At 40.8% G+C, this 26693-nt stretch overlaps 1 protein-coding gene across 3 annotated transcripts; it reads left to right on the top strand.

The window, feature by feature from the left end:
* Window positions 1-1167: 1167 nt before the first annotated feature.
* med25 (mediator complex subunit 25) lies at window positions 1168-17411 on the top strand. 3 transcript variants are annotated; one of them, XM_080446413.1, is made up of 21 exons: window positions 1168-1309; window positions 1444-1506; window positions 3356-3508; window positions 3720-3765; window positions 3885-4009; window positions 4136-4234; window positions 5203-5323; window positions 5742-5898; window positions 6655-6779; window positions 7025-7100; window positions 7221-7507; window positions 8080-8175; window positions 9951-10036; window positions 10172-10229; window positions 10347-10454; window positions 11980-12156; window positions 14927-15040; window positions 15263-15334; window positions 15878-16048; window positions 16318-16438; window positions 16873-17411. In XM_080446413.1, the coding sequence occupies exons 3-21, from the start codon at window positions 3360-3362 to the stop codon at window positions 16974-16976; spliced, it is 2292 nt and encodes a 763-aa protein (XP_080302539.1). In that variant the 5' UTR covers window positions 1168-1309; window positions 1444-1506; window positions 3356-3359; the 3' UTR covers window positions 16977-17411. The 3 variants fall into 3 exon arrangements, with proteins under 3 accessions (XP_080302539.1, XP_080302538.1, XP_080302540.1); XM_080446412.1 differs by lacking the exon at window positions 1444-1506; XM_080446414.1 differs by lacking the exons at window positions 1444-1506; window positions 15263-15334.
* Window positions 17412-26693: the final 9282 nt, after the last annotated feature.

The following is a 26693-nucleotide window of genomic DNA, read 5'->3' on the forward strand; positions in this document are numbered from 1 at the left end:
ATGATGGTCCCCAGACCCAACATTGATAAGGGCTTTTTAAGCTACAGACCATAATAACCTTATCTCAGCCATGATGGAACAGAGGCGTTTACTGAGGTAGATATTTGCTGACATCTGCTGGACATCTGCAAAAAACACTGACACTATGCGTAGTAGAACAGTGGGCTAAACCAAAAGTTCCAAATATTTGCAACCTACAGTGGTGGAAGAAGTACTCAGATAAAAAAGTAGCAATATCACAATATAAAAATACTCTCTTACAAGTAAAAGGCCTTTGTACAAAATTTTACTTGAGTAAAAGTACAATGTACCAAAAGTAAAAGTAAAAAATAAAAGATCTGCTATGAAAATAGCAGATCTACAAGCTCACAATGCTTCATCGTGACACATTGTGAGCTTGTAGATCAGCTATTTTCAAAAAACCTATGTATAAAATAGGGCTAAAGTGGTTAATGTATTTTTATAATATAAAAATGTATATCTACAAAGTAACTAGTAAATAAAATTTTAAAATAATTGTAGTGGAGTAAAAAGTACAATATTTGCCTCTGAGATGAAGTGGAGTAGAAGTAAAAGTAATGCAAATTGGTATACTCTAGTAAAGTAAAAAGTAACTCAAAATGTACATGTACTTACTTTCCACCACTGGCAACCTACAACAACTCACTATAATAATATGTTTAGTCGAAGTTTACAATTCTGTCAATGTTTCTCAAGTACATAGTCATTTAAACAAATCAAATCCAATATTGCTCGACTTTCGATTGACCAGGCAGCAGTGGATATGCGAAGGAGGCATGAACAGTGTAGCCATGTCGGCTTATTATAAGCGACTTTGGGCTTCTTTTCCTGTAAAGGTGCTTGTAAATATTGGTAGTTTGCGGGTTGCGAATTTTTGGGCTTGTTTCTAGAGTGAAGTTGCTTATTTAGGCTTGTTTCCAAATGTTTTAATTATTATTTAAACCAGTGGTTCTCAAATATGTTCATGAACATGTTTTGTGCCAGGAAGCATTTGTGTTAGAATATTCCACATTTTATTGCAAGAGTTTTTTTTAAAATAGCCGATAAAGTGCTCATGTGGCCTAGTTGCTTGTTTTGGGCTTGTTTTCCCAGACCTGGTTGCTTATTTCTCTCACAAAACCCGGCAACACTGGAAGGAGGCATGAGCTATCGATAGCAGAGCGTGATGCTCCATCCGCCTTCCTTTCAGTCACAACACAACAACTGTTTCTTTAGCTACGCAGTAGCGCTGGCTGGATTTACACTGGGACTCAGCAGATTACGCGATTTGGGAGCCGTATGCAACAAGGTGAGAGCCACATAAGTTATTATAGGCTATTTACTACGACCTATGCTAGATCATGTTAGCCACTGATGCTAACTTGAATTGTAATGTTAGCCACTGACTAAATGCTAACTTGAATTATATGCTGACTTCTCAAGGTTCGGGCTTCTAACCAACCAGAGAATGAGCTCAACTAATGCATCCAATTAAGCTGATGTCAGGTAACGTAATAGTTGGAACTAGTTTATTGTTGGCTTGGCTTTTAAAATAACAGATTAGGCTCAGATGAGGACAATGGATACATGGTTCCAGTGTGGGCACCTAAACCTTGTGGGCAGCTCAACGTTAAATTGGCTGTTTTTCCCCCAAAAAACAAATGTATGCTTTGGGAAAATGGTCGTAAATAATGTAATTAAAGTATACACGATTTTAACATGCACGGCACAAACATTTTCAGACCTAGATTTACCCGTCAACTTCTTGTTTATCCCCCACATGACTGGCTATCACAGGTTTTGTAGCAATTTGTAGCATTTATATAAATATTGGGCCTTAAATGTAATAAAACAAAAAATATATGTATTTTGCCCGTCATTGGTAAAATAAATGTAGATGTAAAATCAAATATAAAATATATATGAATAAATATGAAAAACAATGGTGCCCAGTGTTCTCAGGTGCCCAGTGTTCTCAGGTGCCCAGTATTCTCAGGGGCCCATAGTTCCGGTTACCAGGACAATCACCTGGAATACTTGAATCAACGCTCCTTACTGCAGCTCTTGTTTCAGAAATACAACCCATGAACCCAACCCTGAACCCTGCTAAGAGCTCTGTCTCTTGAAATTAGAGACAACACAATGCTACACACACCATCAACACAATGCTACACAGACACCATCAACACAATGCTACACAGACACCATCAACACAATGCTACACAGACACCATCATCAACACAATGCTACACACACCATCAACACAATGATACACACACCATCAACACAATGCTACACAGACACCATCATAAACACAATGCTACACAGACACCATCAACACAATGCTACACACACACCATCAACACAATGCTACACAGACACCATCATCAACACAATGCTACACAGACACCACCCTCAACACAATGCTACACAGACACCATCAACACAATGCTACACACACCATCAACACAATGCTACACACACCATCAACACAATGCTACACAGACACTATCCTCAACGGGGTGCTCCTTCCATTCCGACATCTCACTACTCCGACTAGTGGCTTCCGCGTGCGGTTAGGTATAGGGTTAGTAACCGTCGGAAAGGCGACATGTCGGAAAGCCGACATGTAACCATCATCAACACAATGCTACACACACACACCATCAATACAATGCTACACACACCATCAACACAGACACCATCAACACAATGCTACACAGACACCATCAACACAATGCTACACACACACACACACACACCATCAACTCAATGCCACACACACCATCAACACAATGCTACACACACCATCAACTCAATGCCACACACACCATCAACACAATGCTACACACACACCATCAACACAATGCTACACACCATCAACACAATGCTACACACACACCATCAACACAATGCTACACACCATCAACACAATGCCACACACACACACCATCAACACAATGCCACACACACGGTAAACACAACGCTGCTACACACACACACACACACACACACACACACACACACACACACACACACACACACACACACACACACACACACACACACACACACACACACACACACACACAGAGAGAGAGAGCAGGATTTTGATAAAGGTGCATTGTATTCACTCTCAAATGGAACCATATGGAACCTGGTTACGTTACATTTGTTGCACACTGACTCTCCGAGTTATAAATGAATAAAATAACACTTGAGGATTCAATTGTGTACTCTTCTTATAAAGAGACAGTATTTTCATTGCGACTGAGTAGCTATTGTCCACTTCAAACTAATTTAACAAGGATGTTACTCAAAAATGATATGCCTTCCTTCTCCCTTCTCTGTCTAGACTGATGGTGGTGGCGGGTGCTGCACTCATGGAGCCATCAATCAAGTCTGGAGCCAACCAGGTAGCTGATGTAGTGTTTGTGATCGAAGGGACGGCAAACCTCGGCCCCTACTTTGAATCTCTCCGAAAGAATTACATTTTGCCCGCTATTGAGTAAGTGTACACGGATCATCTCTGTATTTTGGTGATTTATACTGTTTTATATTTAGTTGGCGCCAGTGTCTCTGTACCGAAAACAACTGATCTTAAAGCTTACAACATGCAGCAGCGGTCTGTTGTGAGCTTGTAGATCTGCTATTTTCAGTGTAAGACTTGATGCGCAACAAAGTATGAATCAGGTTTGACAGACTCTGATATTTAACAGATACTTCAACGGAGGCCCCCCAGCAGAAACAGACTTTGGTGGAGATGTGAGTACTTCCCCACTACTTTTTCCGATGTTATTTGTCTTCTGCTTCTGATTTTAAACATACAAATAAGCTTTTTGCCATTGGTAAATTTGTCTCTCTCTCTTGCTTTCTCTCTCTAGTATGGAGGAACACAGTATGGTCTGGTGGTGTTCAACACAGTTGACTGTGTTCCTGAGTCGTATGTCCAATGCCACGCACCAACCAGCTCGGCTTTCGAATTTGTCTCTTGGATTGACAGCATACAGTAAGTTATGTAATGTTCAGCAGTTGACTACAGTGCTGGTACTCTACTTAACTTTATACTCCTTATTAAAACAAAAATAACAATAATTTTGTGAGAATTCAAATGTCCCCATCTTTCTTGACACAGATTCATGGGAGGTGGAGCAGAGAGTTGTAGTCTGATCGCAGAGGGACTCTCTGTGGCCTTGCAGCTCTTTGACGACTTTAAGAAGATGAGGGAACAAATGTAAGCTAGTCTTTCTGTTGTACACCACACCACTGGTCGTTTTTTCAAAGCAGTATCGCTACTGGTGTAGTGGTGCAAATATTCATGTATACACTGTATACCTTCCCCTGTAGAGACTAGGGAGGGATTTACCATATACAGTACTCACTATACAGTCTCAGTACCGAATACCCATCAATCTGGAGAGAAAGTCAGCTGCCAGTTAGTCTCGCTTAGCCAGACGACTTGAGATCTCAACCTACCGATACGTCTGGTGAATTCTAAATTCAGAGATATGAAAAATAACTGCATTGCAATGACTTTAGGACACCATACGATCATATTGGGAAGCCTGGGTGTTATCAGGATTCGTTTCCAAAGCAGTAGTCTGATCTCCGGATAGCTCTGGGTATTTTGACCTGATGCTGATACACTTCTCCAATTAGGTGTATAAAACAAGGCCTTTTTTCTGTTAACATTTTCAGTGGTTTGTTATTTTTATCGGCGGTCCACAAGTTCTACAAACAGCGAGAGCTGTCAATACTCTAGAAGAGAATCGAAGAAGGCATATCATGCCAGTTATGAAGCGTGCTTCAAAGCACATTATTTGATTGTTGATTAAGCGACAGGCTTGACAGAGAAAGAAGCAGTGCCATCAGCATCAGCACCAAAGCAGAAGCTGTAACTGAAGGCTGATTTGACATAGAGTTGCATACACCAGAACATAAGATACGAGAATATCAGTGGTTCTCAAAGTGGGGTCCGGGGATCCCCAGGGGTTCTTGGGAGTGTTCCACAGGGTTTTTCCAAAAAAGAAATAGGTGGAATATTTTAAATCTTGTATGGAGGTCCCTGGCCCAAGATATTTTCAGATGCCGGTCCGCAGCCAAATACTGTACATATTAACTTGGGAGTCCTTGACGTGAAACAGTTGAGAACCACTGCTTTACATTCATTACCCTATCTCTCTCTCTCTAATCTCTCCCCAGAGGTCAAACACACAAGGTGTGTGTGCTGCTGTGTAACTCTCCGCCATACTTGCTCCCTGCCGTGGAGAGTGTTACCTACACAGGCTGCACTGCAGACACATTGGCTAAACTCCTCAAAGATGTGAGTGACCTCTGAGACCTTGTGTGATTTGGTAGGCAAGTTATTATGCAGGGTTTCTGCCAAGCCTTAAAAAGTCTTACATTCATGCTTCAACGGTCTTAAAAATGCCACAGACAGGTAAAATATGATTTAATATTTATTTTTATTAAGTTGCATTTGTGCTTTTTCTTGATAGTCTTAAACCCTATAATACTTCCATCCATGAACGACAGCTGTTATTTTGTGAATTTTGTCATTTCTGCACTGAATGTCTTCTCCGAAAATAGCTGATATACAAGCTCGCAACGTGTTGCATTGTGACGTGTTGCGAGCTTTTAGATCAGCTATTTTCTGCAAAGAAACCCTGACATGAATTTCACCAAAACACACCCACACATGGATCATGTGGCACTAACCAAGAGCTGTTCATCCTTTTTAGAGAGGAATTCATTTCTCAGTTGTGGCACCACGAAAACTGCCAGCTTTACGTGCTCTTTATGAGAAGGCCTCACCAGTTGGGGGGGCAGCGGAACAACATCCAGACTACAGCCAAGACCCCTTCCATATGGTCTTAGTCAGAGGCATTGCACTTCCAGGTGAGAACTGAGACGTGACACACAGAAAGCTGACTTGTGCTGTTATTACACTGCTATTACACTGCTAGTGGTCATATTTAGTTTGTCAGCATAAAGGACCATACCGCGGTCAATACATGTCTTGTTACAGCTAAATCCCCAGCAATTTTGTGATGTAAGGAGTGGAGAAAGTCCGCCCTGGTAAACTCACCTAAACTATAACCCTATAAACAAATACATGGATACTTTGTCATATACATTCAATTTAACCTTTTACAGTAGAGAGGCTTCTAGATCATTAGAAATATGTCTGGTTTTGAATGCTAGACATTTACAATGTTCATTTATAAGCAGAAATATTGTACTCAAAGTACTGGAAATACAGTGTACTAAATCTAGCAGCTTCCTCTACTTGTCATGACACTGTGCAGTTCCTTTTTGCTGCCAGTGGACTTACCTTTTCAAAACTTAATTCCTTTCCATATAATTATATGAAAAAAGATGTTGTTTAGATATGGACTAGTATTTATATATCACAAGTGGTCTATATCTCTGTTGCCCTATCTTTAATTCACAGTTATAATGTAACTTTGACGAAACAAATGACAAACACACAATGACATTTTGTATGTTTCTTAGATTACAAGTGAGATTACTGTGCTTTTTTTTTTGGTGGGCACGGTGACGGCAGTAATGCTAGTACTGTGAGCCATACTCATTAGGCTAAACATGCCAGACCCCCGGAGGGATTATTTTAATCTGTTTATCTGTCTCCAGTTTCTTCTGGTGGAGGACCAGGGCCTCTAAAACCTGTGCTGCCCCCTCAGCCCCTGCCTGTCAACCAGCCACATGGACCTGCTCCACAAGGCCCTCCTTCTATTAGTCCTGCCCATCCTTATCAGGTAATAACTGAGCAGCAACACATAGAAAGAATGCCCCAAAGGGTGAAATCTTCTGCCAATTCAACCATTTGTTAATCGGAGAGTGTACATGTAACTACATTTGTACACTCTCAGAGTTACATTAACAATGAGGATTGTACTGTGTGTAGTAGCTATTTGGCTCCATTTCAGGCAATAGTGGCACTTGAATTCCTTTCCTTAGCATTTTGCCCTGCATTGTTCTTATTTAATCTGTCTCCGTCCAGAACCCCCCATCGATGACAGCCGCCCAGGCAGCTGCACAGATGGCCGTGGAGGCAGCCAACAACCAAAAGAGCCGATGTGAGTAGTGAGGCCTGCGCTCTCTGGGTCTTTGTCTACAATTTTTTTATATTGGCACAACTGAAGATCATCTGAATCTTGTAGTCTGATTGTCATGATTTGTTCTCTTTGTTTCTTCAGTTCCAGTGATGGTGAATCCAAGTCCTCCGTTCTCTGGCCAGCAAACTCTCCCATCCGTGGCTGGAGTTAAGTTGGCCCCACCTGGTCAGCCTAGTTTATCAACAGTCACCACGACAACACCTCCCATGATGTCACAGCAACAAGTCCCTCCCAATCAACAGCAACAGCAGGTTCAACCCCAAGGACAGCCACCACCCAATCAACAGCAACAAGCACCTCCCTTATCCTTAACCCAGCAGCAGGCTGCACCAAATCAACAGACTCCACTTTCAGCACAGCCTGGCATGGTAATATGCCCATCTCTACGCATATTTATGATGTGTTGTGTCAATTATTATTGATCAGAGTTAACCTTCTCAATAGTCCCCAGCTCATTTTAGAGCCTGTTTTAGATGGTAACAGCTGTATTGTAAGTATTCAGATTACTGTCAAGGCATGGAAAATTATACCAGTAATGCAGTTAGTTGTGTTGTGAACATGGTTACGGGAAACAATTGTGAATGTTTACTGATAACACTGACTGAAGTGACAATTTACTCTTAAATTTCTATTCTATACTAGCTATTATTGTTATATGAATATAACGGGACACAATTTATTTAGCCCTGAGGTGGATAGGCAAATGGCAATGCCTGCCAGACATGGGTCAAACTTGTATGCGTTTCTCTCCATAAATATATAGTAAGTGTTACTAAAAAACATGCTATTGATTTGCTGTTCTGTAAGTTGTTGTATATTATTTTCTAAACTGTACCAATAGTACATACTACATGAAGTACACATTATTTGCTTTGTCTTAAGTTCCTAACTTAAGTCCACCATTCTTGTTCACTATTTACTCCTCCTATTTCCCTAATAGACTGTTGTGACTGGAGCACAGGGCAACGCCAATCCAATTGGACAGCAACAAGCAAATAAGATTGTAGCATGGAGTGGAGTTCTTGAATGGCAAGAGGTAACAATCTGTCAACATTTAATTATACTAATAATGTAATATTATTACACTCATATAGAGACAATTATTTTGGATGTACTCTACTTACGAAGAGGTTTGAACTAAAGTGACAGACGTTTCATATTTATTCTGTAACAGAATTCTTGGAGGAGTTAGTCTTCCTGTGAGCATTTGATCACCACTACTTCTGAGGTCCCAGCAGCAAGTCTAAGAACAACCTGTCACATATTAATTTTACCTCCTCATACTGGCATTGGTTTAGCTCAAGGTCAACACTGATTTATTTGACAGTGGCACAATTGAGTCAGGAGAACACTAGCTAATGGCGTTCTTGTGACACTTGTCAGCCCAGCTCAAAGCGCTTGTGTTGTGAGCAGCTGTGATCAATTGCCGCTATTGACTCTACAGTCTCATTCCCCCTCTTTGGTGAGCCAAAATTATCTGAGCAAGATAACGGGGTCATGAGAGTGGGAGGCTAATGAAACCCTAAATCTATCCTCTGCAAACGCAGAGTTCCAGAAGCTCATGAAAGCTTGCTGTTAATTTGATTGATTGAATACTTTATTAACCGTTTGCAAAATAGTACAGAGGTACAATTATACAATAATGCTAAAAGGATAACACAAAAAGTCCTAAGGGCTTGTTTCCATTGTAGTCCTGTGTATTCAATTCATCGAGACATTTAAAGACATGCAATAACATACAAGAAATCATCAACACTAGAAGCAATAAAAGTATATGTACAGAAACATATATTACAGGGAGGACCAGATGCAAATTGCAACTGGTCCTGCAGGTACTCTCTTATGGCGGTTTTGAAGAAGGATAAGGAGTCACACATTTTTATGGCTGTTGGTAGTGCATTCCACATTTTGGTGGCATAACAGTAGAATGAATTCAATCCCATGTTCTGCAGAATCTGAGTTGAACGAGATCACTTTATTTCATCCAATGCATCTCACAGGCTTTCAGCTCCATAAGTGATTCTTCTCCAGAGTTATCTGTAATGTTGGAAAGGATTACACCCCAGAGACTTAAAACTCATTTGAAGAAATGGTTGATTATAAAAGTACTCACAAGGGATGCCATTCAACGTAGGCTTAGCTTGGCCCAGAGTAAATTTGTCAATATAATACATTCCGTTTTTGGCTTAATTTTAATCAGCAATCTCTTAAAAGGTTTTCCCAATAAATGACAAGGTAAGCTACAAGGTACTTGTGATGGCTTGATAACCTTTTTATCCACCCACACAATGCTAGGTACTGTAGATGCTTCAGCTTAACATTTTTGAATCGTTATGGTTGAACATCAGGCTCATTCCGAACCCGTCTTTACCCACTGGATTCATTTATGTATCCTCCATGGCATGCTTAACATTGACCATGAATAACCCATATGTCTTCTGAAGAAAACCTAGCACAATACATTTATAATGGCAAGCAGAAAGCCTGACCAATATGGGATTGATTAATTATTGATCCTGTATTGATGCCCCAAAGAAGAATGGTGCTGGTTATTTTCCCAGTGGGAGTGGTGTATTGACCCTCCTAGCGTTGCATTCCGTGGTTGTCAGAACAATTGCTCATGTTCTAGGCGAGGTTTCTGCTTGGAGATTCTAATGAAATAACATATCAAAGCCCCCGGACATGGAATGTTGGCCGTGTGTTTTCTGTGTATAGTTTTAGCTTAACTTAGTAACCTCATTTGTCATCTGGCTGTCATTTCGGTACCTTACCCACCACCTCTCTTCCTCTCTGTATTCATACTTTCTGCAGAAGCCTAAAGCCTCGTCTATGGATTCTGCTACCAAACTCACTCGCTCTCTGCCATGCCAGGTGCAGGTCAATCAAGGAGAGAATCTGTGAGTTTCCGAGCTACATCAAAAACGATATAATCTGATATTAGCTGTACCAACTCTTATTCTGGTGCTTATTTTCATACTATTTATAATGGTATGTATAATATTGCTGTCTATCCGTGCTGTATCCCATAACAGAAACACAGACCAGTGGCCACAGAAGCTTATCATGCAGTTGATTCCACAGCAGCTGCTGGTGAGTCTTAATACGTGTGTAGGATGCATCACCGTTTAAAGGCATCACTAATTCATGAAGGATGCATGAGGAAATGTCTCTGTCTTACACTCCCTCTCTGACTCTCTCTGTCTGCAGACAACCTTAGGTCACCTCTTCAGAAACTCTCGGATGGTCCAGTTTACCTTCACTAATAAAGACGTGGAGTCCCTGAAGGGCCTCTATCGTATAATGGCCAACGGTTTTGTAAGTTGTCTACTCTAGCGTGTGTCTCCCACAAAAAACTCCCAATGCCTTTATTTCTCTTTTCACTGCCCAATGCCCATATCCATCAGTCTGCACCTCAATACAATTTACATAAGTCATGATTGAGTGCACGTTCGTCTCTGTTAACTATTCTATTCATAGTCCAGACATATCATACATGGACTAAAATTATGCAATAGCAGACCCCAGCAAACATCCGCATGGGCATGTCTGGAGCTACACTTTGTGACACGTACCAAGCGTTCACATACAGTTAGAGTACCAGTGTCCCACAAAGCATTGGCTTGGCATGAAACTGTTTCACATCAAAGACAGAGAAAATCTGATTCTGCTAGACTTGGCAAATGCAGCAAAAACTTGCTTTTAAAAAACGTAAAGGTAGGGTAAGTGATATTTTTTGGTTAAAACAAAAAGTATTTTGTTAAAAGGTTAAAATACTATATTCTGATAGTAATCATTGCTATAGAGTGTTTGTTCAGTAACAGATGTCTCCCTGTCTCTCCAGCTCTTTAATAAACAGAAAATACATTTTTCGGTAGGTGTCAAAATCTCAGCCAATCAGGAGAAAGTACCCATTTTTAAGCTTAATTTGTATAGTGTTCCAGTTAAAATTTTGTCTGCTCATTTCTTAGTGTCATCACTTCCAATTTCACTTGTTTAATCTATATCCTGATTGAGTTCTCTGTCCTGGTTGGATAAAATTGGAAATGAAACTAAAAAAAAAAAAAAAAAAACTACAAAATACATTTTCTGTTTTATAAAGAGCTGGAGAGACATGGAGACTCTTTATATGGACAGGACACTCTATAGTAACGAGCACTATCAGAACATAGACCCATTTTGCAATTATTTGAATAATTGCAAATCACTTACCCTACCTTTAATAGGACAGTAAAATTATTGATGCGTAATGTGAGAACACGATAGGCATCCTGAAAACGAATCCATTGCATTTGTTGACAAATAATGGAAAATAATGCTTTACAAATGGCCAAAGTTTGAAATTCATCAAGAATATGTTGAAATCGGTAAACCATATCACGACTTGACTATGAAAAGACTAACCACTGTGGATTGGCAGTGTGCTGTATGCTCCTTGTACTTGCATAGGCGCCTTTAGCCCAATAATGATACTGACCCGCAGTGCTGTGTTGAATACACTAGAGGGTGCACAAGGCCAAAACTATGAATCACATAAAGTCAATCAAGATAATGGGACTTTTAAGGGGGCATTAATTGTTTTGGTTTGATTCAGTTCCAGACGGCTACTGGCTGCTTGGAAGGATTTTGTTAATGTGGTACATTGAATGTTAATCAGATTATAACATGGAGAAATTGCAGGCATTAACTGGTCTGCATCATCTGTATTTGGTTTGTGCTTTTGGAATTCACTGTATGAATCCGATAATACACAGGTTCAAATAAAAAGAAAACTAAAACAAATGCTCTGCATCACAGTGGCTCCCAAGGCCTCACTCTAGTATGTTTTTGGACCCTCCTGCAGGCTGGATGCGTTCACTTTCCCCACACAACGTCCCCCTGCGAAGTGCGGGTGCTAATGTTGCTGTTCTCCTCCAAGAAGAGAATATTCATGGGCCTCATCCCCAATGATCAGAGTGGCTTTGTCAACGGCATCCGGCAGGTCATTACCAACCACAAGCAGGTCCAGCAGCACAGAGCGGTGAGTTGTACTGAAGTGGTATGTGGTGTGAGGGCCGCGCTATGAGCTTGTAGATATGCTATTTTTGGGGGGGAAAAATGAAAATGTTTGCAAATCTTTGAATATATATTATATATATATATAGATATATATTCGAGGACGAATACATATCATTTTGGGTGGTCCTTGACAGTAAAAAAGCAACTTACGTTTTTTCTCAGCAGAATTTTTTTTTTGTTGACCTTCACGCAGTACTACTTGTCAACCAGTAGTCAGACATGCAAAAGTGTCACTTTTCAGCTACAGTCACCTTTTTGAACCCAAATAGGGCAATTGTGTGACACCTGACCCGATAGAAAACAACATGTTGTCACCTTTTTCACCTCGGGGCACACCTGACCCGATAGAAAACAACATGTTGTCACCTTTTTCACCTCGGGGCACACCTGACCCGATAGAAAACAACATGTTGTCACCTTTTTCACCTCGGGGCTGTTTGCATGCCTGAGTAGTGGTCATACCCCACCACAGGATCTCAATTTCTCAGTAGACGAGCAGGGAGAACAAATGCAACCACCGCAGTTGTTAGTTATATTGTATTAAAAAGCGAGTTCTTTAGTTAAAGTAGAATTTCGCCCCACGTTATTCTTACCTTTATTATGACGTTATGATATCCTTCCTAGGACGAGTGGTACAGTACAGAAATTCCATAACTCCATAACGGATCCGCCACAGTTAAAAACCCTGGCCTATGGTTCTTGGTTTAAATCGCACATTTTAATACTATTTTAACCCATTGAGACCTGAAGCCGATTCTACGTGTCTCCTAAATCTCAACAGTTTTCTGAAAAACCTATGTTTCTATATCAGTGGTGCTCAATCTTTTTCATGTCAAGGACCCCCAAAATTATATGTATTTGGCCGCGGACCCCCATCAAAATATTTTGTTCCAGGGACCCCCCAGAAGCAACAATTTGAGTTAAAAATGTTCGCTTTAAAAATATATATATTCAAAGATTTGCACACATTTTCACGATTTTTCAAAAATAGCAGATCTACAAGCTCGTAGCGCGGCACTCGTGCCGCGCTATGAGCTTGTATATCTGCTATTTGTTAATAGCCCAAAGTGTAAAATAATGCTTTTTAGCTCAAATCTAAAAATGACACAGTTCCAGATCTTAATGGGTTAATTATAATTATAATTTTCTGGAGAGATCTGATGTTTACAGTGAGAGAACATTATGCAACTCGTTGTTCTTGAATGCGCTCGACCGCAAGCCGCGCTTTCACAACACCTCCGGTCGGGCGCCGGAAGTGTCGTGAAAGCGTGGCTTACGGATGGATGGATAGTAAATAAAACATGTTATTCATAACATTTTGTATAGTTGTAAATGTTGTGTCACAGCACATCAGTTTGCCTCAGCCTTACTGTTTGGGAACCACTGATTTATGGAAGGCAGAAGAAGTTTTAATGAAAACCTTTTTTTTCTTATTTTGTCGCAATTACATATTCTGTGCGCATTGCTAATGAAGAACAATCTTCGCATAATTACAATTTCTATTTATCGTAGTTAAGGTTTCTCTGTGGAAGGCCCGGAGCAGATTATGCAGTTGAGTTGGATTTGGAAATTGTTCTTTTTTGCACAGGAATAATTGTGTTTACTGAAATGTCACATGTGCTCTAAATCTCTATTAAAGAGTTTTTTTCAGGTTACTGAGTTAAAGAGAGAACATTAAATGTTTAGTGCTAAGGAGAGAAAGGTTCATATACGTAGTAGCATATAAACTCATTCTGCATATTGTACTGTAGCTGGTAGGGAACAAAATATAGTATGTATTTGTATGGAAGTATTCTTATCCTCAAAGGCTCTAGGCTGACTAGTGAGGGTGGTATGGAGTGAGCTTGTTAAATTTCAACAAGAGGAATGGAGGACGTTGTGTTGTGTTTACTATCTTCCTTACATACTTTGCAAGGGGGAGGGTACATTTTAATTTGTGCTTACAAGAGGGATGCTGTCCTCTCTCTCAGTTGCAGGGGTTAGCTCTCTCTGTAGAGATGTATGAATCTCATTTGTTAGCAGAGAGAGAGAGAGAGAGAGACAGAGAGACATACACGTACACACTCTCAGAGAAACACCCAACAGTCATGCTCATTTCCTTAAAAAACTTTTAACCAATTAATTAAAACTCTTACTGCATGAATACACTTGAGACTAGAGATTATCTTTCTCAAATATGCATAATGTCTCGTCTTTTGAAATTATCTTTTTAACAGTGTTTGAAAATCTCTTCAAATAAAACAAATGTTACAATAAAAACTGTATTTGTATCAATTTAAATTGTGTTTATTAAAAAGTCTTTAGGTAGGAAGGGGGGAAATGTCTGAAGGGCTCAAATGTTTTGCCCGACCTCGTCCCATTGCTGTGCGGCAGCTATAGTTTACATTTATGTCAACCAATTATGTATTTGGTGGCAATATACTGTACACAGTCAAAACTATCCAACTGTCTATGGGCTGAATTTCTGATGCATGATCCATAGGAGAAAATATGTTCTGTAGAGACATTTGGAGGACGAATGCATTGCTAGTTCTTTCTCTGTGCCTCAGTCTTTTTCCCCAGTTAAGTTCAGTATGCATTTTCGGCATGAAAGTTGCATGATCGATAACGTCAAAAGTGTTTAAGTAACTGTCACGTAAAATGTTTAAACGTCAATAATGGTCAAATCAAATGTAATAAATGAATAAACGGATGATCTCTCTCTGTCTGACTCTCTCTGTCTGCTCCTGCAGCTGGGTGGTGCTGGGGGTCCGATGCCACCGGGCCAAGTCCCCCCCAACCAGAACTTCCTCAACAGGCCCACTGGCCCCATTCCCTCTGTCGCTCATGGCCAGGTCCAGCAGCAGGTAATGTTAACCCCCATCTGTCTGTCTGTCTGCCTACACACCCCTCCTCTCTCAACACTGCTCCTCCTATGGCTGCTGCATTGCCACCCTGTTCAAACCTTCTGGTCTGGGTGTGCCTGGATGTCTGCATGCCCTGCTGTTAACCCTTTCCTTCCCTTTCTTTTTTCCCCCACACTTCCTCCTCCCTCCCCCTTTCCTGTCTCTGGTCTGTCCTGTGTCCAGTCTGTGGTGGTGGGCATGCCCTCCGTTAGTCAGGTCACTATGATGGAGGAGCAACAGAGGCAGAACAACCTGGTGAGACTTTAAGCCCAATTTGTACTTTGTCGTCGTACGACTGCCAAAATAGAAGATTTAAAAAAAAAGTAATGCCGTTGTACGACAAAGTATACATTAGCCATTAACGTCCCAATGAACGTGCAAGGTATGAAACATGAAGTGTACTGGTGTTGTTGGTAGAAGTACATATTACAAATAAAATCCATTACACTCACTCGCACACACAACCACGAGTCATTCTCCTTCACTGTTCAGCAGCAGTCTTTCGACAGCTCATTTCCACTTAACAGCATGTTTTCTTTCACTGTTGAATACTCACCACATACAGTAGCATGTCTGTGTAATGTTTGGTTTTATGAGAAACGCATTAATTCTTGTGTACCAGCTGGCATCCATTACGTTAAGCATCTCCAGTGTCTACATAATGATGACCCACACAAGACCGCTTGAGCTGCCACCGTTATTTAGTTCTTTATTCAACACATTATCAGTTATATTGACAGATATGGTCAAAATGGAACTTGCGCCTCCACTAAAACTACATGTGTGACATGCATCCAGATGACGATGAGAGCCGCTGGACCGGCCAACCAGCAGCCATCCGTCACCGGTGCGCCGCCCAACCAGGTCGCTCAAGGCGGACCAGCCCAACCCCAGGGCCCCATGCTCCGCCTTCCGAACCCGGGAGCCAATCCACAGCTGCGCAGCCTACTCCTCAGCCAGCAGCAGCCAGTAAGGGCACCACATAACTATATGAGTAATGTCCATTACATGTGTCGGCAGTCATTGAATAACTCACCATGCAGTCAAGTGTATGTCTCAGAGTATCAAGTGATCTTTAGGGTTCTGCGCACACACACACACACACACACACACACACACACACACACAAACAAACAAACAAACAAACAAACAAACAAACAAACAAACAAACAAACAAACAAAAAGAAGAATATTTGTAGAAGTTAACATGTTGTGGTCTGTGTGTGTGTCTCTCTCAGCAGGGTGGGGTGTCTCACATGCCTGGCATGATGCCTCACCAAGGTTTAGGGCAGCAGTTGGTACATCCAGCGCCAGGAGGTGGGGCTCCAATGCAGGGCCAGTGGAGACAGCCTCTATCAGGTTAGAATGTTAAGTACCGTATACGCAAACATCCCATGTGTGGAGAGGGATTCCTGAAAGATCGTACTCAAAAGTAGAAGTTCTAATTACGTAATTAAAATAGAAAAATGTTAGTTTGTTGCTTGCAAATGTCACCAGAAGATGTTGCCAGATCCCAATTACGCTTGGCTCTCTACTTAGGTTTTACCTTTAAGAATCCCACTATTAAAATTAAATGGAAACAAATACTCATAATACTCAAAATGAAGTAAATCTAGAAATACTCTTAACAATTATCAAACTCGCAAGTCCCAAGGAGTCATTTTTGTGTTCTAGTAATCATCATCTTTACCAATTTCAAATCTCTGGCTTTTCATATCAGTAAACTTGCCTCTAACTTAACTCAATCAGTAAATCTTACCCTTTCTCCATCCTTCCATCATTCTCTCTTCAAGGTCAGATGCTGATGGCTGGAGTTCAGAGAGGAACCGTGGCACAGCCAGGAATGCCCCAGGTCTCCAGCGTTATGGAGGACGAGATTCTCATGGACCTTATATGATTTTTGGACTTTTTCCAGTGGTTTTTAGTTCCACCTTGGCATCTGTTTGCCTGTCATTTAAACATACAATGGCAAACAAATGCTTTGTTACTTTTGCCACCTACTGTATGTTCAACTTAACTGCTACGCAACCATTTTCTGTTTAATTTAAAGTTAATTAGTGGCACACAATATGAACATAAACCTTTCATTTATATGGTCAAACCAGCATTCACATACAGACTCATACTTTATGCTAATCCACACATTGAAGCCAGACAGCCCATTGAATTCAGCCCATTGAGGAGGAGTTGTGCTTCTGATGACTTGCCTCTTGATACCTGTTTTACATTTTATTACTGAAGTATAGAATATTTTTACTTTGCTGGTAGATTTTTATTTTAATTATGAGGTACATTTTATTGAGATTAAATAAATAAATGTTTTGTTAAGGCACTCGGCTAAATGGAAAACAAATTTTTCCTCACCATGAGAACATTTTTACAGCGTGGCATAGGGCTGTGCTGTCTACAAACCCCTAATGTCTCTCAGCGACAATGTTACAGCATTGTATTTACGGGAATGATCGATTGTGGGGACCAGAGTTATAGGATTAGTCAGCTGGTTGGCGCCTAGAAACGGACTGGTCAATCACAAAGCACTCGTTCCTCTAGGCCAGGGGTACTCAACTACAAATCTTGAGGGTCCACAAATAATTTTTTGAATAAGGCAAAGGTCCGCTTATTTAAGTTGGTCAATCGAGCTTAGCTCATCAAATCGGATCCCCTCCCAACCAACCAACTTAATAAAACTGGGGTGCAGAGCAGTGGCGCGAATCTGGGTTGAGGCTAAAGGGGGTCGCGCGCGCCAACATTTTTAGTTTTTTTTAAATGTATTTTCCTCTAATCTAGCTAATTTGACACTGTGTTATGTCAATTCTTCATTATTAATAACTTACGATGCATAAGTGGGTTCAGGTTCTATTAAATAAGTATTTTTTATTATTTTAACATTTATTTCCCAGGGTCCACAGGGAGGTGTCCCGCGGTCCGGTCCTGGACCGCGGTCCGCCTGTGGAGTACCCCTGCTCTAGGCTATATCATCAGGCTGCACTGGTCTATCTCTGATAACTTAGTTAAACCCATTAAGACCTGAGGCCGGTTCTACAAATGCTTTCCAAAAGTAGTTCTCACACTTTCAAGATTTTTCAAAAATGTTCAAAAATAGCAGATGTTTCGTGCCGCGATGCGTGCTTGTATATCTAAAATGTTTGAATAGCCAACGCCAAAATCAAAAATGACACGGATGCTTTCCCGCTTTTAATGGGTAATAGGCTATGGGCCCTATCTTCGCCGGTGCCTTACCCATTACCCCTAAACTTCTTTGCCATTTTTTACTATTTTTAAAAACTTTTTAAAAATGGTTCAAATAGACAATCTACAAGCTCACAACGTGTCGATGTAGACTGTAGACAGTGCTTGAAGTCCACTTCAAGCACTGTCTAACAACAATGTGCTTTATTAATCAACATGTCAGAGATCCACATGGATGGAAGCCAAAAAGACTGGGCTAAATAGTGACGATATCATAGTGGCCTCGCCTTAGCGAGCCCATAATAATAATGATTATTACTGTTATTTGTATTAATCACGATACAGCACCTTTTCAAGGGTGTGAAGTACTGTAATGCAGTAACCTTTACCTAGGTTAAGCTTGCATCACCAGCCTTTCCTCTGTAGCCTACTACATGAGGAAATGCTGGTTTGAGTGGTTTCTGTTCTATGTTCAAAGTCTACAGTAGGTGGCGCTATGGCAAAAAAAAAGTGATGGTGAAACTGAAATTAAACTACCGTAATAACTAACTTACCTGAGACATAATGTTGAGACGACAAGAGGAAAGGGCGCCCGTCGGTCGGTGCGGTTTCAAGTCCCGATGATGAGACAACAACACTACTTCACCATGGCTCAGAGCCTCTCATCTTCAGCCACAGACGAAGTGTCCGCTTGGATGAGGAGACTAGTGGTGTTGGAGGAGTTTGTGTTCAAACTAAAGGGTGTCCTGATGTTGTGGGCTACAGAGCACAGGATGCCAAACAGCTGGAAAACTTGGTGAGTGTTTCTGTGGTCTGGTTGGTCGTTCATTTTACACTTTCCCCATTGTTAATTTAACTATGAGACTGTACACATTTGGTTTGACACTGAGGATTTTTCTGCCTATGGTATATTGGAAGCAAGAGTGACTTTTGGACAAAACTCGTTTACTACTATGATTTTGCATGTTAAAAGTAAGTTGTGAATTAGGCCTAGGTAACATTCTCTAAAACATTTTGGTGAAATGACATGAGTGATAGGCAGAGCTAAGGTCCAATTATTTATATACACCACAGAAGACAAGCTTAATGTTCAAAACTGTAATTACATGCTTTTTTTTGTGTGTGTCTCACTAGCCTAGTAGCTATGGATGCTTCATTTTCTTTTTGAGTCAGCATGTCTTCCAAGGCAAGCCCCCCGAGCCTCCAGCTAGATTCAATAGAAACGAAAACGATTGAATCTAGCTGCAACTTCCATGTCACTCGTGTGAACATAAGCTTGCCAGCTGTCAAATGATCAAATCAGATCCACTCTCACACAAAATGCAGACCTGTTGACATAGGTATACATACACACACTCACACTCACACACCATACCCACACTACACATGATGATAAAACCACATATGAGAACATATCAAAATATATCAGACAACATGGACACAGAGAGCAGCAGCCACTGTTGTGATAACAATTCACAGGAAATGAAATTATCCAGCTGTGATTTCTAAGGAACTAATCTGGCTCGGAGGCAGAAAGGTTATGTGAGACATCTTCTTAGTGATAGAGAGAGAGAGTAGTAAATAGAGCGAGATCTCCAGTCTGCAGAGTCATTCTAAAGTCATAAACCCGCTGGCACAATATTTCCAGTCAGTCATATGACTTTGGCAAAGATATTAGGTCTTGTCTTTGTGTTGTTTCCCCCTGCATCCCTTCCCCAAACGACCACAATGGAAACAAGCCTTGTGTTTTTATCCTTTTGTCTGCTCATTTCTTTGTGTTATCACTTCCAATTTCACTTGTTTAATCTGTATCCTGTGTGAGTTCTCTCTCCCGATTAGATAAAATTGGTATCCTGACCTGAAAAATGCATTTTCTGTTTAATCAAGAGCTGGAATGACAGGGAGACCCCCGTTACTACAAACACACTATATCAATGAGTACTATCAGTATATACTGTAAAGCAATTTAACACTTATTTTAACTAAAACAATCACTTACCCTACCTTTAAGCATGTCTTGCCACAGAACCATTACTATTTTATCATGATAAGGGGTATAACACTACCAAGATCTTCGTGTTTCAACGGTAGCCAAGTTTTAGTAGGATTGGTACATTGATCCGAACTTCTCGGAATGGAAGAACACACCACAGCTGTGTGCTCTTTGGTTTAGGACTAACAGTTTATCTTGACTGAGGATGTTGCCATAACTATCATAGCATATCCAAACAAAGCTAGGCACCTCAGGAGTTTCATGTTCAGGAAAGCAGATAATCTACTCAGCACATGACCCTCCTTGTCATGAGGCATGGAGAGAGAACTGTTTTTTAACTGGTATTACCAAGGGTTCATATTCGATTCTTGATAATATATTTAATATATTCACCCAGTATTTCTTATATGATTAATAACCTAATGTATATATTACCATGGAAAAACACCTTCACTGGCTTGATATCCAGACCAGTTATGTAGATGACCTCACTGTAAGCCAGTTGAAACCAGTATTTTAACAAGCTCAGTGAGCTGTTTTGGCAGGGATCCGGCCTGGTAAGTAAAAGTTGGACAGATGATGTTGCTTATCTTGTGTCAGACAGATGGTTTTGTGGTTTGTAAGACTTGGAAAACAATTTCAGGAACAAACGGTATCAAAGATACCAGGAAAAACAGCTCTGGGCTGGCCCATAATTATATGGTTTCTTAATCAGTACATAACAGCAGCATTGAACCAAAGCACTGTGTCCCTGCCATTGTTTACTCCACACCTTTTTCCATTTAGAGAGACTTAACCTGTAGGTCTTCACCTCCTTTTGTAATCATATTCCACTTATCTCTCTTCAAATTTTTCTCTTGCCACATGCTTTACATGTAGGAGGACCGTGACTAGGATTCCAATAGATTGTGTCAATAGATTTCAGGGCGTTGTAAATAATAGCCGACGGCTAATTGATAACATTTTGTAGGCTTAGATATTGATTAATAGAATATTATAGATATTTTATAGACAATATATTTTGGCATAGTCCCTTATTTTTTGAGAGAAGTTGCCCATACAACAGTGCATCCAGTGCAGTAGAACCTCTCTCTGTGATAAACGAGACACCTCTCCTCTCTTGGCAGGTGTACATGTTTGCCTGTACCTCCATTCCTCTATGGAAAAGCCTGCTGTCACTCAGTTGTGTAGATTTGAATCCATTGTCTCTCTGACTGTGCTGTTCTGTTTGTCCTGTCAGAGTGAGAGGGAGAAGAGTGAGCGCCTGGAGGCTCAGAGGGAGAAACAGAAGGACCTCATTGTCCAGCTGAAGACTCAGCTGGATGACCTTGAACACTTTGCCTACCAGGAGGGAAGCTACGACTCCCTACCGCAGTCGGTAAATTAAACTGTGGTGTGGTATAAGCTTTACACTGTCCTCAAGTGTTTGTTTAGGCAAAATTCATAGTGAGCATTCAATGTGGTATTGTTTCCCTGTTATTTTAAATGCCTAACAAATCACATGTCACAGTTGTTTGACTGTATTGGCTACTCCACCTACAGTACCTGTCTTGCATGTTTCAGGTCTTCATTGGGCTGATTGAGCTGATTTAGAGTCCACACATGTGTGTGTTGTGTCAATTATTATTGATCAGGGTTAACCCTATCAAGAGTCCCCGCTTCATTTTGGAGCCTTTTTAAACGGTAAAAGCTGATTTGTATGTATTCAGATTACCGTCGAAGCCTTGAAAATACCACCAGTAATGCAATCATATCAGACTGTATGTTATTGAACATGGTTATAGGAAAGTTAACTGATAATATTGACTTAAGTGATAATTTGCTCTTTCTATTCTATGCTGTGCTAGTTGTGCTATTATTGTTACATGAAGATAATAGAATATACTTTATTCATCCATGAGATGAAGTTGGGTAGGGAAAGGGCAATGCCTGCCAAACATTCGTCAATCATCGAGTTTTTCTCTAGTAAAGTAGTCTAGTAATGTGAGTAAAAGTCGAGGCTTGCAAGATAAATGATGCCATTAATTTGCTGTTCTGTTGTATATTTTCTAAGCTGCACCAACAGACTACTGTACGTCAAGTACTAATTATTAGCTATCCTAACTTAAGTCCACCATTCTTGCTCAGTATTTAGTCCTCCTGTTTCTCTAATAGACTGTGCTAATAGTTGTGACTGGAGCACAGGGCAACGCCAATCCAATTGGACAGCAACAAGCAAATAAGATTGTAGCATGGATTGGAGTTATTGAATGGCAAGAGGTAACAATCAGTAAGAAAAAAGAATGACATAGATTATATATTACTATCCTATAATATGATTACACTCATATAGAGACACAAACATTTTGGATGTACTATGAGAATTTGTACTAAAATGACATACACACTTTTATTTATTCTGTTATAGAAGTCTAGCAGGAGTTCTACCTAACAATATGTGATGATCACCACTACTTCTGAGGTCCCAGCAGCAAGTCTAAGAACAACCTGTCACATATTGTTATCTAGTGTGATTAATTGCTCATTTTACCTCCTTATACTGGCATTGGTTTAGCTCAAGGTCAAAACACTGATTTATTTGACAGTGGCAAAATTGAGTCAGGAGAACGCTAGCTAATGGCTTTCTTGTGACACTTGTCAGCCCAGCTCAGTGTTTGTGTTGTGAGCTGGTGTGATCAATTGCCGCTATTGACTCTACGGTCTCATTCCCCCTCTTCGGTGAGCCAAAATTATCTGAGCAAGATAACAGGCCATGAGTGAGAGTGGGAGGCTAATGAAACCCTAAATCTATGCTCTGCAAAAGCAGAGTTCCAGACAACCATAGTGGAAGCTCCTGAAAGCTTGCTGTTAATTCACTATTTATTTCATCCAATGCATCTCAGCAGGCTTTCAGCTCCATAAGTGATTCTTGTCCAGCGTATCTGTTGGAAAGGATTACACCCCAGAGACTAAAACTAATTTAAAGAAATATAGTTTATTATAAAAGTACTCACAAGGGATGCCATTAAACTTAGGCTAAGCTTGGCCCAGAGTCCATTTTTGTCAATATAATATGTTGTGTTTTGGCTTAATTTCAATCAGCAATCTCTTAAAATGTTTTCCCAATAAATGACAAGGTAAGGTACTGACTTGTGATGGCTTTGATAACCTTTTCTATCCACTCGCAGAATTCTAGGTACTGTAGATACCTGAGGTTATCAGAATAAAATACATTTGGTGCTTTTCTTTTTTTTCAGGCTCATTCAAAACCCGTATTTTCCCACTGGATTAATTTCTGTCTCTCCTCCGTGGCATGCCTAAACATGGACCATGAATAACCCATGCCTTCTAAAGAAAACCTAGCACAATACATTTATAATTGTATTAATGGGCAGCACATAGACAGCAGAAAGCCTGACCCAATATGGGATTGATTAATTATTGATCCTGTATTGATGCCCCAAAGAAGAGTGATGCTGGTTATTTTCACAGTGGGAGTGGTGTTTTGGAAAATGTTTTGCATTCCGTGGTTGTCAGAACAATTGCGAATGTTTTTTATGTAAGCTTTCTGCTTGGAGATTCTAATGAAACTATAGGTTCGGCCCGGTATGAGGCCCTCACATCTAGTGTTCGGGCCGCTACACGGCCCTCATACCTCATAGTGTCTGTCTGTGTCCCTTTTGTGCCCATATATGGAGATCTCTGTATCTGTCAGTCCTTGTCCCTTGATGTCATCAGCATATGCCCATATATGGGCATATTGGTTGGATCGGCGGTTCTGGACAACTGGGTATCCGAAATACTCGACGGCGGGCACCGCACTCCCTCGAGTCCTTGCCGCTGCGTGCGCCAAGTTTGAAGTCTGTCGGTCCCATATATGCACATGACCATATATGGGCATAGCAGTCGGATCTCTGTATCTGTCAGTCCTTGTCCCTTTTATACCCACATACGGAGATCGCTGATGTCATCAGTATATGCCCGTATATGGGCATGCGCATTTGTGGCCATGTATGGAGCTGGCTGATTTGTTTGCGCCTGATGCCATGACGACACATTGAGGTTAGACAACACACTCCATATTTGGGCGTAGCTGCATTGGGAACTCTGGTTATGGCTGAGTCATAGTGACATGACCACGACGATGTGGTCCCTGGGCCCGCCCACCCACCCGCCGCCCACCCGCCGCCCTCCCTTAAGCCAGCTTTAGTATAGGATAACGTATCAAAGCCCAGGCCTAGGACATGAAATGTTAGCTGCATGTTTACTGTGTTTGGTTGAGCTTAACTTAGAAACAGCCTGCTGTCCCGTCTGCACCTTACCCCCTCTTTTCCTCTCTGTATTCATGCTTCCTGCAGAAGCCTAGAGTGTTGTCTATGGATCCTGCAACCAAACTCACTTGCACTCTGTCATACCAGGTGCGTGTCAATCAAGGAGAGAATCTGTAAGTAACTTGAGGTTTATTTAGCTGCTTATTTGCATAGTATATCAACTTAACTTTGTTGCATACAGGTGTAAAAAAGTGACTGAAATTATTTGTCGTACAACCTCCATCATTACAGTGTCAAGATAATTGGAAAGAGGTGGATAAAAAAAGAAATGGCCTGTGGTCCTCTGCTGCTGTGGCCCATCTGCCCCACGGTTTGATGTGTTGTGCTTTCACAGATGCTCCTCTGTATACCTCGGTTGTAACGAGTGGTTATTTGAGTTTCTGTTGCAAGGCATTTTGGCCCACAGAACTGCCGCTCACTGGAATTTGTATATTTTTTTGCTCCATTCTCTGTAAACCCTAGAGATGGTTGTGCATGAAAATCCCAGTAGATCAGCAGTTTCTTAAATAAACCAGCCCGTTTGGCACCAACAACCATGCCACATTCAAAGCCACTTTCTTACCCATTCTGATGCTCGGTTTGAGCATCAGATTGTCTTGACCATGTCTTTTTTAATATTTCTTTCATGATCAACACTTCATTTGAGTTTGACCTTTTAGTAGAACAAATAATAAAACAAATATACAAATAAACATGTAATACAAATGAACAAATGAACAAAACTCCCAGTGCCTCTCTCTTTTCCACTGCCCATATCCATCAGTCTGCACCTCAATACCATTTTCATGAAACATGATGGACCGCAGCTCCATCTCGGTCAAAAACTAAAGTTCATAGTCCAGATGTAGCATACATAGACTGAGCTGTACACCAGCAGCACATAGGTGTGCTGAACAGAGATTGTGGGGGGCCCAGACGGTTGGCGTAACCGTCTGGGCACCTAGGCTGGTAATCCAGCTTGACAGCGTTTTGCAGGTTCGACTCCCGATCCCGATGAACTTTGCTTTGTCACCCGCCCATCTCTCCCCCCATTTCTTGTCAGCCTACTGTAATCTGTCAATAAAAGGCAAAAAGCCAAAAAAAAATATCTTTAAAAAAAAAAGATGATGTGGGGTAGTAGTAGCCTCGGAAACCCAGGTTTTTTTTTTTGTTACAAAAGAGGGTAGTAGTGACTGGCAGTTTAATCACTAATTGTTCATGAGTGATTAGAAATGGATTACAAAATATGAAACGGGGAACGAGCCCAGTTCTTCTCAGAAATAGCGCCCAGTTCTTCCAAACAGCTCAAGTTCTCTCAAGTAGCCTGTTCTTTGGTTACCCTGTCAGAGCCTTTTGCCCACTATGATACTGACCTGCAGTGCTGTGTTGAGTACTCTAGAGGGTGCACAAGGCCAAACTATGAATCACATAATGTCACTATCAAGATAATGGGACTTTTAACTCTTTGACTTAATAGGGCGCATTAATTGTTTTGGTTTGATTCAGTTCCAGACAGCTACAGCAGTGTCTGCTTGGAAGGATTTTGTCACTGTGGTGCATTGTTTTTGAATATTAATCAGACTGTAGAGAAATTGCAAAGGCATTAACAGTTCTGTATTTGTTTGATTGTATGAATCAGATAAGTACTGTTTTGATTTCAGAAAACTACTATGATTTAATTGGACACATAATAAAATGAAAATAAAAAATAAAACCTAAACAAATGCACTGCTTGCCTTGCATAATGGCTCCCAAGGCCTCATTTTCTGCTTTGGACCCCCCCCCCCCCCCTACAGGGTGGTTGATTTCACTTTCCCACCACCACATCCCTCTGCAAGGTGCAGGTGCTGATGTTGCTGTTCTCTTCCAAGAAGAGAATATTCATGGATCTCATCCCCAATGACCATTGTGGCTTCATCAACAGGAATCCGGCAGGTCATTACCAATCAAAAGCATGTCCAGCAGCACGGAGCACTGAGTTGTACTGAAATGGTGATGGGGGAATGGTGGATGTGGAGGAGAAGGGAAAGATGAGGGGGAAATTGATTGCACACTCTTACTTATTACTACTTAATGTATTAATAGTATTAAGTAGGGCTGGGCAATTAACCAAAATGATATTGAAACCGATAGAACCAATAGC

The sequence above is a fragment of the Gymnoscopelus braueri genome (assembly GCF_963280865.1).
Source record: "Gymnoscopelus braueri genome assembly, chromosome: 13".
NCBI lineage: Eukaryota > Metazoa > Chordata > Actinopteri > Myctophiformes > Myctophidae > Gymnoscopelus > Gymnoscopelus braueri.

Excerpts from the sequence above, each read along its gene's own strand:
- med25 (XM_080446413.1), top strand. The coding sequence starts at position 3,360 with ATGGTGGTGGCGGGTGCTGCACTCATGGAGCCATCAATCAAGTCTGGA. Across the intron at positions 3,509-3,719 it reads TACATTTTGCCCGCTATTGA|ATACTTCAACGGAGGCCCCC; the intron begins GTAAGTGTACAC and ends GATATTTAACAG. Across the intron at positions 12,157-14,926 it reads AGGTCCAGCAGCACAGAGCG|CTGGGTGGTGCTGGGGGTCC; the intron begins GTGAGTTGTACT and ends CTGCTCCTGCAG.